The sequence below is a fragment of the Elaeis guineensis genome, chromosome 4, assembly GCF_000442705.2.
Source record: "Elaeis guineensis isolate ETL-2024a chromosome 4, EG11, whole genome shotgun sequence".
In the NCBI taxonomy this organism is placed as follows: domain Eukaryota; kingdom Viridiplantae; phylum Streptophyta; class Magnoliopsida; order Arecales; family Arecaceae; genus Elaeis; species Elaeis guineensis.
In genome coordinates, this window is record NC_025996.2 from 39,679,226 (window position 1) to 39,700,788 (window position 21,563).

Sequence of the window (21,563 nt, forward strand, 5' to 3'; positions counted from 1 at the left end):
AGAGCAGCGCCAGAAAGGTTCTAATCTCCCGCGGATCAGGGTAATTGTGAGTTCTCCACCAACGACAGATCATTGAGACGGTTTTCACGCAATGACACATTCATCACTCTCCATGCATTACAAGGCTCCTCAAGGATAACCCACCGTAAGTGGGCCCCGCAACCTTCTTCCAAACGTCCCAATCCAAGTACCCAGTGGTCCGTGTCTCGCTAAAACTGAACGAAAAAAAGAAGAGAATTCGGGAAAAAAAATCGAACGGGCGGGTGAGAGAGGGGGGGTTTGGGACGTTTCTGGGAATCCTTATTTCTTGCCCCCTGGAGGGGAGGATATGGGGAGCGAGAAGTCGGGGGAAACCCTAAGCCTAAGGAAGCGGAGGCCAATGGAAGCGGCGGAGGAGGACGAGGAGGAGAGGGAGATCCAAGAGCTGGAAAAGGAGGTGGGCGAGATGGCCCGGCGACTCCTAGATTTCCGGGGGACCATCCCGGATAGGCTCATGGAGGCCTTCTCTTCTCGCCTCGTAGCACAAAGACCGCTTTTTTCGCCTCAAATTGGTGCTACTTCTGCTCCATCTGAAACCCTGGTGGGCGCTGATTCCGGAGCTGGTATGTTTGTAGTGCTCTTTTCTTGAATCAATTGCTCTTTTTTTTTTTTAAAAAAAAAATTCGTTAATATATATGCTCGTCGATCCAGTTTTCCTTTTATTGTTGCTTTTTTTTTTTGTTTAATTATTAGTAAAGATGGGTGTTCTGGATGTTATTGAAGAGCTGTATTTTAGACTGATTTTGGTTTTGTTTGATGCTATCAGCACTGAGAGAACACAATCTAGTGTCTTCTAGTTCACTTTATTTTTAGGTTGCTACAAATTTGTTTCTAATAATACATTGAGTTCGATGAGAAAAGATGGAAGCGGTAGAAATGGCGAGAATTTGCTGGTGTTTCGTGTTGGATTGTGGGAAATTACTTATCATTGTGCTTCAATAAAGGTGTAAATCAATTGATGAAGTGAGGTAACATCGGATGAATGCACTTCCGAGCCTGTTAAACAACACTAAAAAATGAAGTGATTGCCTGCACATCTACAAATTTTGAGTTTCTTGAGCTGAAATATTTTTACGTGCAACAAAGTTCATGGAAGCAGGATTGTTGACAACAATAGGTGGTAGCAAGTTTTTCTTCAGAGATTGGAAGTAAACAACTTGACTTTGCAGCACACTTGATGTGATTGAATTGATCATGTGGTGAAAACCATCAAAATGTGAAAAATGAAGGAAAAAGGAGTTGGTCACTTTTAATTGCAAAAAGTCTGCTTTTGCTAGATTATATGGTTGAAGAAAAGACTGAAGTTTGCAAAACCACAGTGGTAACACTTCTAAGTTTGTTGAAAGGCTCAGTTATCATCAAAGATGAAGGTACCTCATAGTTTTCAGTGGAATGTGGATGTCAACAAGAGACCTCCTAATTGATTGGAGCAGGCAAATTTTGTATCCAATTGCATCACAAAATTCTAGCCACCTAAACTTTATTACATTGTGCAGAGCATAAGCATTCATGGTGACAAATAATTCTTCATGAGGCAGGATAGATATGGTTATATTGACAATCCTATGTTTATTCCCTTAGAGAGGCATAACTTGTTAGGTTCTTGTTTGAAATAACATGCATGGTAATTTGTTAGAGACAATATTCTACCCATATTAATAGTCTTTAGGGGTTGTGCTTGATGAACTTAGCAAGACAAATAAAGTATATAACGTGCAAATGTGCACTCAATTTAAGGGTTTAGGATGAAAATCAGTAGGAGAAAAAACAAAGTATATAACATGCAAATATGTGACTCAAATTTTGAAGACTTGTCAAAATTGATAGAGAAGATTTAACATTTATTAGTGCCAGCTGGATAAGTGGAGTTCTGCTTCATGGATATTGTATTATTTGCAAATGCCTTTGATGCTTCAGAGAATCTTGTAAAATATTATAATAAAGCCTTTAGGGTGTTGGTTAAACAAACATCTAAAGAAATAAGATGGATGCTAACTAGTGATGTGAAAGGCGCCAAAAGGCATGCCTCAGGCACTTAGGCGAGGCACCAGAAGGGGTCATCATCCCTTGATGCTTCAGGCGATGCCCCTTCACTCAGGTGCATGCCTTTGGTACCTTTTAGGGCCTTTCTCAGTGAGGCGAGGTGCTTGTCTTTGGCGCCTCAATGAATTCTACGATTATGTTTTTTTAATTGCTGAAAAGTGTAAGAAACCTAAAAGGCCACGCATTTAACTTCTTAGCTCCATTACTAATAGGGGGTAAAATGGTCAATTAGTATGAAAAAGTTAGTTTTGAAGAGATAGAGGCCGATTCAGATGAGCCAGAAGAAGATGTTGAAGGATATAAATCCAATGGAGAAGAAAACGAATATGATGCAACTATGGAAGTGGAATTGAATTTGATGATTCCATTGATGAACTTTAGGCTTTAGGGCTATTTATCTTCTTTATTTTATTTATATGATTCCATTTTATGGCTGTTTATATTTTCTATTTTATTTATAAGATTCCATTGATGAACTTTAGGATTTATTATGTTTTCTGTTTCATTCATGAATTTAGAGCTGCCTATGGTTTGTTATTATATATTTTATTTTGAACTAGTTGAGCATTTTACTATTTTATATATGTTTTATGCTTAAATTGTTAATTATATGATAATTCATGTTACAATAGTTATTTCTAGTTGTTATTTATTTATATATCATATTTTTTATTTTTTTCTCTAATTTTAGTGCCTTACTTCACTCAGACAAGTGCTTTTTTAGCACTTCTCGCCTCAAGGCATTGGACCCCTCAAGTGCCTTAAGGGCGCCTTTCGTCTTTGACTACCTTGGTGCTAGCAAAATAAAATTATTGAAAAAGATTTATAATGGAACCTTATTTCCTAGGAGTGGGTTGAGTGTGGGTATAGGGAAGCAGATTTTAATAAATGTTAATAATAAAACACTTAGAAACTAGGTGCAGGGATGAATTCGTAAGTGGAAGCTGCCTACTACTATGGGTATAACTAGGAAATGTGAAACAAGTACTGTGAAGGAAATACGGGAGTGATACCAATTGAGAACAAAATGATGGTAGCTTAAAAAGGATGGCATGGTTATGTGCAATAAAGGTCTCAGGAAGTCCTGGTCATGAGATACTTTTGAATTTGCATAAAATTATTGAATGAGAAGACATAGGCTAATGTGGATGGAAGTTGTGAAAGGATTTAGTAATGATGGAGAGCTGATATTTGACCTTAGTGGGAGCAATTGGCAAACAAGGATTTGCAAAGGCAGCAATACAGCTGAAATAAGGTTTGATGGCTTTTCTCATGGGTTCTTTATATAGTGTGAAAGTTGCGTAGAGTGCGAACATTGAAGTAAACTAGGAGTGTGAGTAGCTCTGCATTTACTTCTTACAAAACATGTGAATTTAATCAATGATCTACATTAGATAGATTTTAGCGCAAGATGGTTCAAATACGTTTGGCTAATATAGGTAGCAAAGTGGGCATATACACTATTTTTAGTTGGATAGATAAAGAATGAGTTAATGATTCTGCTTGGTGGATTTTTCTAATTGTGATTGCAAAAAGTTACCTCATAGTTCCTCTTTGTAGATTTTAGGCTATTCCCCTTTTCTACGTCATGTCCTTGCATACGTTGTCCTTCATTTGTAGCCCATCCTTTTCGACTCTTGCCTTGCCTTGACTTGATAAGCAGGTGCATTTCTTACCTTAATCATATTGAAAATTTAGAGAAGCTCTATTCAATGAAAGGAGTTTATGCAGTTTTATGGAGAGTGATTTGTGGCATAAATGTGACTTGAGTACATTTGTTGAATATTCTAACACTGCTTTATAATGGGACCAGTTGTAATGGCAACCATAAATTTTGGGATATGTCGGGGTCGTTAGCAAATTCTGCTACATTCATCATTTAAGTTTTCCAAGGTGACTTTATGTGCACCTTGTTTATAGACTTTGGAACGACAGGAAACATCATATCTTGAGCATTACTTAGATGATGATAACTTAAATGATCATCATGGAGACTGATGTGGCAAGATGTTGTAGTTCATACCAAAGTAAGCTGATAAGCAAATTGCATAGTTCAAATATTCTTTGTGATTTGTCGAGAACAATTAAAGTATTTTGTTGTATGCTTTTTCAATTTTCCTGTGACACTACGACATTAGATATGACACCAAAACTAGCTCCAATGCTGATATGGATGACACTTTGATCATCTACAAGTAGTCATAAAAATGTCCTATTTCAAGTTATTAGTAATATAGATGCCAAAAAGAAAGTTGCTATTAATGAGGGCCATTGATATGATCCATCTATTAAAAAGGACCTAGTTATGTTATGTCCTTGCTTAGAAATATCTCCGTCAAACAATTTGTGATATGTCAACAACAGAAGGTATGGCCTTGTCTAGTTGTAAAATTGATTCACAAATGCCTATCATCAGGGAGTGCAACAAATGAATAAATTAATCTGATATCCAACTCTAATATGTATCTTCGCTCTTTTTCCTTGAGCTCAACTAGAATCGTCTTGAGGGCCCTATTCTTGCTTCCATCCCCCTCATGCCCTCCCTCACGTTGCTCTCTCTCTCACATGATTGCCTCTCCAAACCCCTCCCTCTTCTCCAGTCCCAAACTCCGCATCTCCTATCTCGTGTACAACTCCAACTCCTCTCCTATGTTACTGGTGAATTTTTGAGCACATTGGTCATTTTGGATGTATAGGCCAATTGGCTGGCCGGCTCCTTCGCATAGCTGGTCAATGTCATCAGGCTTGCGGTTTTGAACCTCTTCAAGAATGCATTATCTAGTGTCTTGCTGGCAATCAGGCGGCTCTCTAGGTTGTAGGAGTTGTGAGTCAGCAGTAACTCCTTTGGCCCCATTCCTGTGGATCTTTCTCATCTTTGTAATCTTGATGCGCTTAACCTCCACTAGAACAATCTCTTCAATGAGGTCCCATCGGAAGTCTCCAATTGCTCATCGTTGGTCATGCTCTGGCTCAACGAGAACCTTCTCTTAGGTAAATTGCTGACTCCATCTCCAAGCTTTCCTAGATCCGAATGCTCAACCTCTTCGCAAATGACCTGTCAAGTCCTATCCCAATATCTCTGGCTCACATCTCCAGGTTAGTGCGACTCGTCGTCTCAGAGAACAACCTTAGTAGAAAAATCCGGGCATCCCTAAGTTCTCGCTTCAAGGATGCTGGAGACATGGACTTGTGCGAGGTGCCATGCCAAGGCGCCCAAAGCAACTTGGCTGGGTGCTGTTCATGGATGGCATGGTATGGCCCACAATTTAAGTTGTCATTCTTATTGATGTTCTATTTTGGTGGAGGGCAATTATATTCAAATGTGTTTGTATATTTTTATAGGCCCAACTGTGCAGCTCTAGGAATCCCCTAAATGAAATGGAATTGTCTGCTTTAAATGGTTGAGAGATAAAAATTTTGTAAGAGATGATAATGGAGTCAATATTGCCGGGTTTTTATTTTTTATCTTGGAGTTGGATGGATACCGGAAGAATTGACGGCACGATGAGAGTGGGAAGCTGTGAGGTAATACTGCTGTAGTTTTTATTAACAAAAATTTGTTTGTATAGGGATGGGAACCCGATTTAAAGTTTTTATGGTATAAAAATTTCTCACCTCATGGTAGCAGTTTGAAGAAGTTGCTATGGAGTCTAGTTTGAAGAAATCAGCTATTACCATCAAAATTTAGATGTTAATATGCCAACTTGAGAAAAGTGCCATTGTATTCTGAGATTATATTTTGCTACAGTTTAGATAACATATAACTTTTTGCTAATTTGATTTGCATAATTTATATCCATAACTATGCACTTAATATAATGATCAAGATATTTTGTTAAAAAAAAAAAGATGATTTTTATATGAGCACACAACAAATTTAATCTGGTTTGATAAGCCTTGTCTAACCCCAACTTTAAGTCATAACTATGAGCAGATTGTTTGTTTTCTTGATACATTTTACAGCTTCATCTGTTGGCTTACTTGAGTCAGAAATCAAAATCAATTACAGTCAGTTGAACTATCCTTCAGTTTACTTTGTGATGTTCAGATGTACGAGTGGAATCACAGTTGAATGGGGGGACATCTCTTGCAGAAGCTGATCAGCTAATGCTTGGGAAATTAAATATTTTCAGAGCCAAAACTGCTAGCAATATTGCTGCAATGCCTGTCATTTTGAAGAGATTGAATGAATGCATTGCAAGGATTGACAAATTTGATCAGTATAATGCCAACATACGTCCTGTTTTCAAAAGGAAAAGGAAGTAGTAGCTGATAATACTTTGTTCACAGTTCCTGATTTATATTTTAATAAATGAAGAGTGTATTTTGAGTGTCATTTTTGTTCTGTATGTTGGTACCAAGAATCATTGGTTTGCAGAATTTGGTAAAGAAAATGTGACTCAGTCTAGACAAAACAGTGTCTAGCTTGATGTAATTTTATTTTGCAAGCGCCCACATGGATAATGAAAGATCCATGGCCTTTTCGTTAATTATGATCATTACTCTTCATTGGTTCAAATCATATTCTGTGGACAAATTGTACATACATTCTGGATGAGGTTAGTTTAAGTCATGTTATATGGTTATTGATAACATTCTCCACATAATGCTAGGAAGTCTTATAAAGAGGCGGCAACTTGGTATATAGCAGGGATCGTACCCTCCCCACAAAATCATGATTTATGTATTTTCATTATGGAGTTAACAGGTGTAACAAAATTATTTCTCTTTATTGCATTTCAATGTTATTTATGATGTCTTAATTTAGTTCTGATCAAGTAATAGTAATATGGTACTTTAGTGTCCTATACGCTCATATGCGATAATGCTGTTTGTGTGATGTATAATACCATGTTTTGGATTGCCGAGGGCATTCGGTAGATATCAGTTTGCGGTATAAAGGGTAAGGTAGAGAGAGACACCAGAGTTTTCCTTGCAAAAATATTGTAAAGAGAAATAAGTGGGAAAATACAATATTGTAAAAGTATGCTATAGGATAAATTCTTCACATATATTTACACAGGACGTCAAAGATGAATCTGAACTACCAATATTTAACCTAGAAACTAAGAAAGGTTATCCTAGCAGCCAATGTGCTCATCTTGGTTTGCAATCTTGTTTTAATACCCTTTCAAGATCTCACTTTTTCATGGCTGCAAAGCACCATTGGTTACATTCTTCATAACATGGTAGTGGTGCTAAGTTAATGTGCTATTTGTTGTGGATGGTTTTGCGGTCATGTGTTAAATGTTACTAAAGGCAATGGAACTTAAAAAATTTGTATCAATATGCAGTTAGAAGCTCGGGCCATTTAACCCGTCTGGTTGCATCCACATCAATTGTTGGAACGTTGGAGCATAAGTCACCCCTCTTTTTTTTCTCTCAAGTGCCTCAGCAAGAACAAGAATCTTTTCTTCAGGCATTGCATGTCTCTGTAATCTAATACCGACCAAAAGAAGCATCAATGAAAGAATGCTGTAATTACAAGATGCAAGCAACTCCTGATCTGCCACCAGCTGGTGAACCTATTCTTTTTACTTTTCATTTGAATAATGTTAATTGAAAATATTTCTTGGCTGAGGGAGGGAGATCCAACATTTGGTTTTTATTGAGTTGTCTAAGCACACATAAATTGGTACATCCATTGCCAACGTATACAAAAAACAAAAAGGTAATTGACAAGGAGACCAAGCAAACATACAACCATGTAAAGATAACATCCAGATGACATTTCCTGTTGCTTGATAAGAAACTTGTAATCTTTGAAGAATGAAAAGCTCCATGATGTTCATAATGCTGCTTGAAACGCTGTTGGATCTGATGCCTGAGGCAGTTTTGCTTCCATGGTTGCAGAAAATATGCCCATGTAGTGTTAATTCAGCATGAAGAAACAAACAGAAACAAGAGGACATACAAGAATCCAAATTGATGGAAGATATTGTTTATCCTCGCCCAGAGAATGTAATGATTTTCCCTTCCGGATTTTTTTTTTTTGGGCAGCTAACATCCTGCCTCTATCCGGTTGAAGTGTGGTTATAAGTGTGAAGTTGCAACAAGACATTTAGTTTATGATGAACTAGAATTCTAGAGAAACAAAAGGAGTATTAGCTGAACAAAACCTCAAGAATCTCCAAGAAAAAAAAATAAAATATGTTAGTTGGAAATAAATGGGATTGCAGAACCTAACTTGAGCTTTGTTCTTCCAACTGACAGCTCTCCTGTAGATACTTTCTTAAGGTGACATGTTGACTTTATTTCCTTGAAAAGACAACCGCATATGAAATTTCAAATATGTGCTCAAAGTGTACTTATGAATGCAATTTGTGCATTCGTGATGGTGCAAGATCATCTGCTTTTTGTTTGTTCTCGGTGACTTGGGGAGGTGGTTGTGGAACTTGCAAAGCAAAAACTGCTTTGAGAAACTCATATGATGCAAAGAAGATGGCTCCTTGAGAAACATACATAGCCAACCTCGGAGTCAAGCCCCTGAAAACAGAGATAAAATAGCAGCTTATAGCAAAATTTAGATGAAGCAATCACAATACTGCAGATTACGAGCATAATTACATGCTTAGAGCATAACTGAATCAGCTGTTCAATAATCAACAGAGGAAGAATAATTGCACAGATTTTATGGGGCAAGAGGACATGGATTCATTTAAAGTAACCATGTGATAGAGAGAGAATAAAATTGCACTCACCTGTAAAGACCTTGCAAACCTTCTTCCCTAGCTATTTCTTGAAGTGCATGAAGAACCCCATTGTACCTTCCAAGAGTTCCAGGAGCCTATGTAATAATTTCTTGTTAGAAGTACAGAACTCTCTAAGCTCACACATAAATGGTTAGAAGGCATCCAAAAATATCAGATCTCTTATTCCCCAAATTGATGATCATATTCAAGCCATAAGCTTCAACAAATTGCTTTCTTGCAGATGTTTAGTTGTTTATCAGGTAATTTCAGTATTCATTATAATTAATTGCATCTAGCATTCATCTAATCGGGACTCAAAGGGAAGGCCCGACCTCATTATGACTTTTGTAATCAAGAATGCCTCCCTTGCATTAAATATTTCATGATTTTGCTCTGAAACTTACAAATAATACAGTTATCAAATCTAATTAACAAATTGCAAATAATATAGCTACCGAATATGATCTTACTTATCTAGCATTTTCTGTCCAGCTCACCTGGTCTGATTCTTGGGAAGTCTGTGCAAGGAAATATTGGCCTGCCAAGTTTTATTGGCATCAAAACTTTAGGCCCAAGTTGATTATGGGTCAGGACCAGACACAAGCTGGATATAAGTTTACCTTGGCTTGGCTTGCCCTGCCCCCAACAGTTTATATATGATAAATGTATAAATAATTCCTAATATTGTGCTTAAAAGTTGCTTCCTTTGTTCCTTAACCCACTTCACCTCTCCTTACACTTTGGCTGTTTTCCCTCTCTTTCCTCTATCCCTTCATCCCTTCCCTCCTCTGCCTCCTCAGATGCACCGGTTGCAGTGACTACCATGGCATGCAAGGTATGTTGTGTCCCCTTTCTATCAACTTAATCCCCCAATCTTCATCTCATGGCCCTCCTTTCCACTCCCCTGCACCACTCCTAACCACACCCTCCAATACCTAAGTGCCGATCCATGACTCCTTTCTTTCCCATAACTAAACCACAACCCCAACTCCTTTCTCTTTCCCAAATATCACCTCTACCCTAGGCCTAGCCCCTTCCCCTCCTCAATCTCTATCTCTCTCTCAAGGCAGACATGAAATGACGGTTGACTTTGAGTGTTGAACCTAGGGTTAGGCCATGCAGGGGCTCATCCTACCCAGGGCCTATGGTTTAACTGTTAAATAATCATTATGGATTTGGGCTAAATTAAAGTAGATGAAAGGTCAGCTAGTTTAGGCTCCTGCCAACTATTTGGCTCTTGACCTTGCACTATGATCTGAAATGAACCTGGCCGAGCCCAAAAATGCCTAGGTTTATTTGATACAAATGACAACATACTAGAGTTTCCAGATATTGACAAGTTCGTGTGATGGTACATTATACCTTTAGAAGGCAGTCCAATATTTGACCTGTAACAGTTAGAATGATGCTTCTATATGATATGCTCACCTTTACCAGTTTTTTGTTTTTATCCTCAACTAACAAGAACAGAACTTTAGATTGGTTCTTTCCCCAGATTAATACGGGTCTGAAAACTATGGCCAAATCATGAGATATGTGACTTACAAAGCAAGCTAAAGCCAAAAGATGATGCTGATATAAATGTCTAATTTCTAATGACAGTTGAATATTCAGATTATCTTTTTGATTGCATAAGTTGAAATTCAAGACATTCTTGTACAGCAAATCCTGAAAGTGAAACATGCAAAGAAGAATCCATGCACCCTAGTGCAACAGAATAGCACAGATAAATTTAAATAATAGCTGATGCCAAATCTAGTTCAGAGGCAAAATGCAGTAATTATCTATCAAAATATCTCTACTCAGGATAATTAAAGTCTACATGGAAAACGTTAAATTGTTTATCATCTGTGATGAAGTCATCGCTAATGCAAGCATGGAGAACTCACTTGTGTCTGTAGTCTTGTCTTCACTACATCAAAAGGAGTTGTGAACAAAGCGGCAGTAGATCCAGCAAGGCCACCGCATACTAGCTGCAAAGACACAATCATTCTATTCAATTAGCGTACTTCTTTAAGTGTCTAATACTGCATGCAATAATCCTTAGATACTACATAAAGGAAACATATAAAGTATAAAAATTCATTGAATTGAAATGCAAAACGCATGTACATAACACTGCATGATAATAATAGCCTTAGCAGGTTGGTAGTAGCTGCTCACTAATTGTTGCAAACTTTCATAACCACTAACCCTAACAGAAAACTCTGGCTTCCGCTAATATGTTATCATGAAATCCTTCACGTGTAAATGCCCACACAGAGATTCCCACAACACATGATCTCTCAAAGCATAATCAGCATACCTGATTTGGCAGGCATACAATAACAGTAGTAGCAGTAGCAGCATCTGCAGAAGTAATAGCAGTAGCAACAGCATATTGTCACACATTACCCAGACCTTCTTAATTGGCAGTGCATAGGCTCGTCAGGAGAAATCCTTAAATATAAACCAGACTACTGAAAACATGCATATAGAATAGAGCAACAACATTACAGGACACCCACTTGTCTTAATTTGAAACTAATAGGATAGCAAGCTATTTAAGAACTTCAATGACAGAAGTTAAAACTCAATGCTAGTGGCAAACTTAAAACTATAACATGCTGAATCCTTTGTTAATATATATATATATATATTTTTTTTTTTTTTTATATATATATATATATATATATATATAAAGAGAGAGAGAGAGAGAGAGAGAGAGAGACGCACAGACATGCTCTCACACACAAATAATACGGTTTGGTATAAATTTTTGATACTATTCATAAGTTATTGTTCTAATTGCTGCACAAGCAGTTCTGGAATGTTCAAGTAGAGGTTTACGTAACTAGATTATCAGTGAATAGCATGATTCGCCTATCAGAAAACTGCACATATAAGATATTCAGTCTTCACAAAATCAATGCAGGCTGAGCACTAGCTAACAGAGAGAACCGTAGTTTAGTACACATTTCTTGAAATACACAATTACAAAAGAATTTTTCTTCAAAACAAACCTTATTAACAGCTGTTAATAACGGTAATATTAGCAGGTCCAATAGCTAACAGTATAGTGCTCACTGCAGGAAGATGGACAGAGAACTAACCGTTTGCAATGTGTTGAGACTAGCATCAGGCTTTGCTGATGCCAAAAGCAACTGCTTCAGGCTTTCATAGGTATAGAACTGCATGCAGATGGATATATATATGTAAGCAATCGGAACGTATGAGCCTTTTAAAACACCATATGTATTAGAAACACATAAGTTAAATAATAACAAAAAAACACATGCTCATTATAGTTATTGCATGTTCAAAAGTTAAATAATAACAAACTTAAATAAAGAAAAATACTTTAATGATAGAGTGTGGGATGTTCCTGCAAAGGACTGCACTCCATCCAGCATATAATGATGACATTCCACCTTTTTCAAGACATCCAATCATAGCATTCCTGCAAAAAGAATTCTTTTGAGAGATTGATGAACTGATATATGCTATACAAAGAATCTACAAGAAGTATGATTTCTGAGAGAAATTTATAATGCTGATTAAAATTCTGCAGCTAACATATGTGATAGTTAAACAAGTTTGCAAAGTCCAAAACATATCTTGAATGGTTGTAAGAGAAAAATACCAACAAAAGAATTCAGATAAACATTCTCTAACTCGAGATGAAATAGGATGTAAAATTAAAGATTACCAGCAGTTCTGATACTGTAAACCCACTTGCATCTGCTGCTTAATACGTTCGCTAGGAGTAAAGACAAAAGAGGTCGCTATACTTGAACAGCCACCTGCAATGCAGTGTGCCAAGGAATGGTATTCCTGTATAAGGAAGACCGGTAAGACCAACAAAAGCAAATAGAAAAAGTACTGAAAAAAAATAAGGACATCTCACAGATGCAAGGACCAAAAATCACCTTTGGCAGATGAGGCAGCAGAGCTCCTTTAACTGATTCATATGTGAACGTATAAATTGCAGATATTGGTGCTGAAGAAGCAATATTGCTAGCAATTCCACGGTAGAGTCCCAGTATGCCTAAACAAATTCTAAGCACATTTTTAGAAGGGTTCCCATCACATTCTTCTAGTAATAACAACCAATGAACATGCTAAGCATATGCACTCAAATTTTACCTTTTTCAGATATAATTCTCCTAACAATGAGATAAGATGATATCTGACCCATGCCATTGGCCTGAATGATAGTCTTAACTGTATCAACAGGATGTAGACAAAGGCTAACCAATGTGCCAGCCAGTGCTCCTGCAATGGCATGTCTATTCTTGGAAAAGGCATTTTGGATTTTATCTTGTATGGATAACCAATGCTTTAGAGAAGACTCTTGCTCATGTACAAGCTTGTCATGTAACTTTTTACTATTATCATGAATATTACAATCCTTGGATGCAGAAATTTCGCCTGAGGATTCAATGACTGCACATGAAGAGTCTGTTTCTTGTTGGCACTGTCCGAGTGTGCAATTAGTTGGACTTAACAGATCCATGTTGCAGTCAAACTGAAGACCAGAACTTGGATTTCTTAAAACAATGATTGCCTCTTTTGTAGTTTTCAATGGTTGAAGTGGATAAGTTGAATAAAGAGAACCATGAGTTTGGAGAACATTTTCTACTAAATTCACAACTTTATCACTAGACACATCTCCACATTCACTAGTGATATTACCTCCTTCACTCCAATTAGCACGAAAGTCAGCAAGAGAATTTCTTTCCGCAATGGTGCAGTTATCATATGTTCCATCTGACCCATTGCTAGTGGCTTCAGTCCGAACGTTCTTCCTGGTTGTGCTTTCATATGGGTTTGCCAGATCATTGGAAACCTCCAGGCTTGCCACCTTATCAATTCCATGAGAGTCTACAGGCAAATGAGAATCACCGATCTGGACATTTTTACAGATGAAAGAATTACTGACATTCCTATTGCATGAAGCAAACAGTAACCTTTTCTTAATTGTCTTCAGATCTTCAAAATTTGACTTTGCAGGTGTTGAAAAACAGCTACTTGATGTGAGATTATTGCAAAAACTTTCATCATTGGTAGATCTGGATTCATGCATTCTTTGACCATCAGAATAGCATATAAGATTATCTTTCTGACAAATGTCGCGGCATTTCAAGCTTCTATTGGCATGAAACATTGCTGGCTGACCAACATAATCCCAGATCCCTGCAACTGCTGATATAAACTTGGCTGTACTTACTCTGTTGCGAGGAACTTTGGTTTCAGATTGTGCATTGCTTTTTGGATGAGGAATAGAGACATCCTCCTTGAGGAAAAATGTATTTGGCTCAAAGGATTGCACTTCCAATGGAACCCACCAATATCTGATTGAAGATCTGTTGCTTTTTGAAGGCCAGCACTGGGAAGCCATTTTCAGATAGCCTATATAGAAGTGCCCTTAACTGCTACTGAGTAGCAATATCTACACTGATAAGAATTACAAACACTTCAAACACTCAGAAAAGCACAAGATTTAATATTCAACAACCAAGAATTAGTGCCAACAAAATGCAATGGGGCATGCATTCTAATATAACTCTTGATAATTTCGGCATTTGAAGATATCCCGAGTAAAAAAGCCAGCATAGCTAATATCGATATCAATAAATGTCTACAAAATGGTGATCATAATGTCTGACAAAGGTACAATAAAAAATTATTATTTACTAAGTAATTACATCACAACTAGCCCAGTGTAATGAAGAGTACTGCAGAGGTGATTCCAAAGTTGAATGATCGAACTAATTAGCTGGAGGTTTTATTTCTAGCACACTCGAATATAGGAAGCAAATTATCCAAGTCAAATCAGCATGCAAGCTCACAAATTCTAATGAAACCTAACAACTACGCAACGACACATAACCCAGAAACAGTGAGATTAAATCAAATACTCTATACCTCTCAAAGCTCTTTCATCAAACAGGAATCCCGCATTACCCAACATCGAAATTCCCCAACACCAATAACTCAAACACAACATATCATCCAACCATAAGTTCATATTTTGAAAATTGCTGCAGATCCGACATAGTAGAAAGTGCATTTATCGGTGAAAAATGAAGCGCAGATGTCTTCCAAGGATATTCACCAATTCACACTCAGGGCAAACCTTTGCCGACAAACCACAAACCCTAGCTCTAGATCGATGGGATTCATACCTCGAAGGGATTCGAAGAAGAGGAGCCTGCTCTAAACGGAGGAGGACAAGGGCTTCTCTACCGCGGGCTTGGGTGCTCTTGGAGGTCCTCCGTTTGCCTCCTCTTATATATCGTTCGAAGAAGAGATTCTCTCGAGGGAGCATCATTCCCGGCTCCAAAACTCTCCAAAAATTATTATTTTCATTACTATTTTCACTTTCTCCGGCTGCAGTCGATCTGGATCGAAATCTGGAACATTTTCTTCGCGGAGAGAACACAGCCTCGGGTTCTTTGTGTAAACGTGTTTTTAGAGCGTGCTTTCCTTTTTGAAAACGAATGATGGAGCCGTAGAAGGGTTGTTTTGTGGAGAGGGATCGCGCCTCCTGGGGTTTTTTCGTTTGGATTATTAAGCAGCGGGTACGGTGGGTGCACGGCAAGTCTTGAGAAAGGGTTCGCTTTGTGCAGGGTTGTGAATTTTAGCCCGTTTGTTGGTTATCCGCTTCGACTCGAATGAAATAAATTTTATTCCACCTGATTGAAATTTAAGATGAATATAAATTTAAAAAAATATTTAAAATAAATTTAGATCTTCGATCAGATATATTCTTAATATATATATATTTTTTAAAAAATTATAATAATTTTATATGATTTACATATATCCGATCCAATCTGTCTAACTTCTCTAATCGATCCAATCCGATCCAATTCGCATTTCTATTTGATCCGATCCGACTCAAGGCGTATACAGGATGGATATAGATACGTAATTTTTACTTATGAGGAGAGTATGAATATGGGCCAACCTGATCCATATCCGATCCATTGCGGTTGCTAGTTTTATGTGAATGGGAGGTTGCTGCTGCTACTTTTTATTACTAAAAAATTATTTTGTCTCTATCAAAATCTTCTTCAAACTTATACAAATTTAAACTCTATATGAAAAATAGAGTCAAATTGGTCTATATTTTTTGTTAGATAATAGATTACACAATTTCTTTAATTAAGACCTATATCATCACAGTCCTTGTCCAGCCTAAATCTTGTAAGAGAAAAAAAAAAATTCTCCAAACTTACACAAATTTAAACTCTATATGAAACATAGAGTCCAATTGGACTATGTTTTTTGTTAGATCATAGATTACACAGTTTCTTTAAATAAGACCCAAATCGTCACAATCCTTATCCAGCCTAAATTTTGTAAGAGAAAATAGATCATAGATTACACAGTTTCTTTAAATAGGACCCATATCATCACAATCCTTGTCCAGCCTAAATCTCGTAAGAGAGCAAAAAAAAAAAAATGGACATTCATAGACCTGAATATTAGAGTCGTATCGTATATGTGCTTAATCAGCTATTTACTTCCACATCTCTAGTAAATTGAATGATGATCAGAGGCACATTTTGACAATTCAAGATCTCGCATATATAGACTGGCCGGAATATATTCTTTTAGGTTCTGTTGGTGCGAGGCTCAAAATCCGAGATAAAAAGATCGAACGAAATCGAGCTGGAAGTCAGTCGCAGTCCGATCTGAAGTACCTTCAAAAAAACCTGTAAAACAAATCAAAAATCAATGAGAATCCTTTAGTTCTTAACCTTCCGATGTTTAAGTCAGTTTGAGCCTCGAGAACAGGAGTAGGAAAAGTAGAATAGAGCAGGAGAGTTTGCCAAGAACTAGAGAGATTGGATTTTGTAGGAATTGGAGTCTTTTTCAAGAACCGGCAAAGCTCCCACTGACAGAGTTTCAATCTAGTTTTTCTAGGCTCAGAACTTACTTTCAGAGGATCCCTGGTCTTTTATTTATAGAGGGACTGGTGAGGTCATTATAGAGTTTGTTAAGCCATTAGAGGAGTTTGTTAGGTCGTTATTTTGTTATAATAGAATGTCCAACTGTATGGAGATCGTGGGACAACTGCCCATATGGCGATGAGCAAAATAACCATTTGTATTTTGGATTCACATCGGATCTGAACCAATTCCCATACGGTAGGTCGGTAGATAATTGAACTGATCATAATGCTTCATTAGAAGTTAATTCAGGTTAGCTCAGATCGGTGTTTAGTTGAGCTAAGTTGAATCAGATCGGTATTCAACCGATCTGACTCAGAAGTAGACTTTGATTAATATAATTCTCAAATGATTCTTTCTGATATTGCCACGTGCCAGAGATGGTTTTTTAAGAGATTGGCCTTCAGTTTTCTGATGAGATCGGTTTTATGATGATCTCAGTCTTTCGATGAGGTCAGCTTTATGATGAACTCCATAGTCGAGTTTCATATTGATATTCTTTTCAATCTGAGAACTCTTGTATCCCGAGGACATCAGATGAGGTGGTATGACTCCACAATAGGTTCTTTGGTGTCAATATCATTTTTAATTTTTTATAGTGTATAACTGATATGGGATTAAATATATGCATATACGGATCCGCACGTACTCCTATTTAACTCTAGGCATCCTTTCTAGGTTTAAAGTCTAAATATAGTCAAAATCATTCATAAATATTATGATCGGCTCATGGCTCTAAAAGAACCCATGCTGCAGTGTCTCCAAATTCACATGTGCTATAGACGGATTTACTCTAATATCATTTTGTAATAATCCATAAACTCATTCAAAAGTTGGCTAACCGTTATATAAATATTCAAAATCTTTCTAGCATATGATTAATATGGGATTGAATATATACCTACATAAATCTTTATGCAGATGATCCATAATTTTTTTTTACTAACTTTAATATAGTCATATATTTGTATATTTCATTTGAAGGGATGTATGTAGAATTGTGATTACCTCACGTGGAAAGTATTGCTTCCCACCAAATGAGAAGGTGTGTCCGTTTGGATTGCAGCAAGGGCCTCTCATTGTGGATGAAGTGAGGTACACGGCCATGAGTTCACATGGACGGATAGAATGAAAATCCAGCTTCGGTTCGGCACAGCCTTAACAACAAGAGGTACTGACACAAGTACCGGCTCATTATTGAGGGCATCCTGGGTTGGTGGCCTTGCACCTGACCTGAATGTTCCCTGACCTTCGAATATGTATCTTTTCCTATCTTGGTTTTAATAGGAAGCCCAATCTTTAATTCGTTTGAGATTGGCATGTGATTGTAAGGAAATATATTTGACTCGGGTGCATCTTGGATCAAACTCAACTTTTCATTGTGCATGGCTCTTGGTTCTTGTCAAACTACATTTTTCTCTCATAAATATGAAAAGCTGATAAGATCAGATCGGATCACCTGAGTTAAATTTTGGCCCCCTCCATTTATACTCTTCTTGAATGAGGTCTCTGACAGTTTCACTCGATGCTTCACCGAATGAAGTTTTCCTAAGCAACTTCGCCGCAAATGTCTAATAGCAACTTGAAAACAGTTTGATTTGGCTGGTTCTTCTACATGTGATTTGGTTACGTAACCCTCGTGTATGTCTATATGACAATTAAAAAAATTATGACCATAATTGTAACCATCTAGCCTGTAATTTGAATTAGCAATCAAATGTCCGTACAGAATGAAAAGAAAATTTAAAAAAGGGGGAAAAATGCTGACGTACAGTTCGAAGAATTAACTCACGACATAAATTGAGGGACCCAATTTCAATTTTGTTGTTATTTACTCCTTTGACGTAATTTCTAATAACTAGTAACAACCCAGCGATTGGATGGTCAAGGAGCAATAGCTTTAACTGGACAAAAAAAAAAAAAAAAAAAAAAAAAAAACTGTGGTATGCACCAAGAAGATCAAAGCTCTCGCAATTACAAATAGATCGGATCACATCAGATCATGAGTGACTCTGATTTGACAATGTTTTTTGATCGAATCTTGATGATGGATCCAAATTCAACTCAATAGCAGATCAGGTTAGATCGGATTCAATCCATGGCTAAAATTTTCGATCCAACAGATTATTTAGGTTGGATTGGATTCACATATAATCCAACTCCAAATCAAAAAAATCGGATTTAATCGAATCAGAGTCATCAAACGTAGCCCATAGACATTTTACTTACCATATGCCAACTATTATTAATCATACAAAATAAACAATAAATGATATTACTCACAAAATAAATCATGAGGATATAAAGATAATTTTAAATAAATTAGTATATTAATCATACAAGTCTTAAATCATACTTTAAAGGCCCTAACAAATTTGGGTCCTAACTGTAATACCGAGTTTCAGTCGGATTGGATCCGAATTCAGTAAATCCAGATCCAATCCAAAAAATAGAATGGACACGGATCAAATCGGATCTGAGCTGGTCAAAATGAATCGGGTCATGGGTTAATCCGATTCATTTGTATCCTTAGCTAGAATCCGGCCTTAGGGCTTGCCCCCCCGCTAGAATAGCATACCCATTTGGCATGACATGGTGGAAAGCTGTAGAACATCTTGATCTATCTAGTGGGGTAATTAAGATCTGCCTTGAGGGCTAGAGAGGGCGTAAAACTAGTTACGTCATTGGAATGAGAACAATCTAATTTTCACGACAAAGTTCGAAAACTCTGAAAATGTTTTAATGGTGCAAGATCCCACCAAGAAGAGACAAAGATCAACACTATGCCAAGAATTCAATCTGAATAGTTGTACTTTTTGAGAAAATCTTTAAGAGACATTTGGTGACCCAGATGAGATCACCAGTGATCTAAATTCCATGGTGATATGGTCTCCAGTGATCGAAGATCACTATATTTAGTAGGCTATGATATAGTGACTAAAGATTTTTAGATATCTATGAATAACCTATTTGGTATTTCATAGGAATTTAAAATCATTAGCCATATAATACCAAAACTATCCATGATATATTTCAAAAAATATATTTATTAATCATATAAATATGTTATAAAATTTTGAATATATTTATCAATATATTAATAAGTAATATATTCTATAAAAATATATTTATTGTCATTATAAACTTAATATTTTTATTTTTATTTATAATATATTATTTATTAATATGAATATTTATTTTGATTATAAAAATAGGTAAATAGAAGTAATATATTAAATACTTTTACTATATAAATATAAATCACAATAAGATATTTCTATTACAATTTAAAATTATCATTGAACCATAATATGATAATAATATGATTAATAATATATTATAATATAATATATATGATAATGTAATATATAATATCAATATATGATATATATATATATATAATATTAATATAATATATTAATAGTATATTGATATATTAATTTTTTTGCTTAACTAAAAGGTATTTTTGTCCTTAGATTTCAAATCAAGATCACTGTCCGATGCTGATCTTAGATTTTCAACCTCAAGGACAGGTATCACATCATTGGATTAGGTAGTGATTTAAGAAATGAGAGTGATTTGAGATTACTGCTATATAGGATCATCATGGTACAATCAGAAATAATTATATCATCACTTTCATTTATAACATCTTTGATTTTGAATGCATGGATTACCCCATATCAAATGCCCCTTTATAGAGCTGTCAATTTGGGTTGGGCCCATCGGATTGGCCCGCCCCACTATGTAAATGGGACGGATTGAGTTTATATTTTAGCAACGCATTTAAAAGTGAGTCAAATGACTCGTCCCATTTGGATCAGTGGGTCGGGACAGGTTAGAGCGAGCTGACTTGTCTCTTTATATATATATATTTCAAAAGAGGGTTCTAATATTATTGAAGAGATAATTGATGAAAAAGAAGAAGAAGATGAAGAATTGAATGATGAGGATCATAATAATGATATGAAGGATAATTTTTTGAGATTTTGATTTGCCTTTAAATTAGTTTGAAAATTGAAACTTAAAGTATTTTAAGTTTAGGTTATATTAAGTATTTAGTTTAAATTTGATAATTTTATTTTATGACTCTAAGAATTGAGATATGAGATTTTGATAGATTAATTTGAGCTCAAATTGAATATGAAATTCAGTTTATATTACTGTTTACAGATTTTTTTTTTTCTTTTTGAAAATTTTGACAGATTGACCCATTTAACCCGTGGCCCATGACGGGTCGGATCGGGTTGGAATTTTTTCAATTCGTTAGTTAAACAGATCAATCCATCCTGACCTATTTAGAGATGGATCGGGATGGGTCAGGATAGGTCGGGGCGGGCCCATCTTAGACAGTTCTACCCCTTTATTGTTTTAGTCTCTCGGGATTGACGAGGCGTCACCGGCATAGGAGTCCCTTGCATATAAAAAAGCTGTCAGTTTTTTTTTATCAAAGAAAGAAAAACAAAAGCTTTCAGCTGAGGCTGTCTTTTGTATTGTTGCCAAAGCTCTGGAAGGCTCATTCTATTCCGTTGGAGTCCACGCACACCAAGGATACAAGGACATGTGCAATCATGTATAAGATGCAAACGGGGTGGATTGAACTCAGATCCAACCCAATAGAAGATCGAATTAGATTGAGTCAAATCCAAAGTCAAATTTTTAGCCCAATTGATCATTTGGGTGAGGTTGGATCTGTGTATAACCAAGCTCCAAACCGATTAATTCAGATCTGGATCAAAGATAGCGAACTTTGTTTCAATTACCACATAGCCAACTACTATCAACCAAATAATATTGCTTTCAAAATAAATTAGGATGTAAAAATAATTTTAAACCTATATTTATATTA

The 21,563-nt window shown here is 36.3% G+C and overlaps 2 protein-coding genes across 6 annotated transcripts; one reads left to right on the forward strand and one right to left on the reverse strand.

Moving 5' to 3' along the window:
- Positions 1-257: 257 nt before the first annotated feature.
- Positions 258-6,575, forward strand: LOC105042900 (uncharacterized). 2 transcript variants are annotated; one of them, XM_073256379.1, is made up of 2 exons: positions 258-602; positions 6,046-6,575. In XM_073256379.1, exons 1-2 carry the CDS (start codon positions 329-331, stop codon positions 6,180-6,182), a joined length of 411 nt encoding a protein of 136 aa, XP_073112480.1. In that variant the 5' UTR covers positions 258-328; the 3' UTR covers positions 6,183-6,575. The 2 variants fall into 2 exon arrangements, with proteins under 2 accessions (XP_073112480.1, XP_010918564.1); XM_010920262.4 differs by having other exon boundaries at positions 269-602; positions 6,131-6,575.
- A 1,014-nt stretch (positions 6,576-7,589) lies between these two features.
- LOC105042899 (uncharacterized) lies at positions 7,590-15,359 on the reverse strand. 4 transcript variants are annotated; one of them, XM_073256380.1, is made up of 9 exons: positions 14,942-15,354; positions 12,900-14,205; positions 12,683-12,801; positions 12,463-12,587; positions 12,114-12,213; positions 11,867-11,944; positions 10,664-10,747; positions 8,784-8,869; positions 7,590-8,568 (listed from the first exon to the last, which is right to left on the reverse strand). In XM_073256380.1, exons 2-9 carry the CDS (start codon positions 14,152-14,154, stop codon positions 8,391-8,393), a joined length of 2,025 nt encoding a protein of 674 aa, XP_073112481.1. In that variant the 5' UTR covers positions 14,155-14,205; positions 14,942-15,354; the 3' UTR covers positions 7,590-8,390. The 4 variants fall into 4 exon arrangements, with proteins under 4 accessions (XP_073112481.1, XP_010918562.1, XP_010918563.1 ...); XM_010920260.4 differs by having other exon boundaries at positions 12,900-14,210; positions 14,942-15,352; XM_010920261.4 differs by lacking the exon at positions 8,784-8,869 and having other exon boundaries at positions 12,900-14,210; positions 14,942-15,357.
- Positions 15,360-21,563: the final 6,204 nt, after the last annotated feature.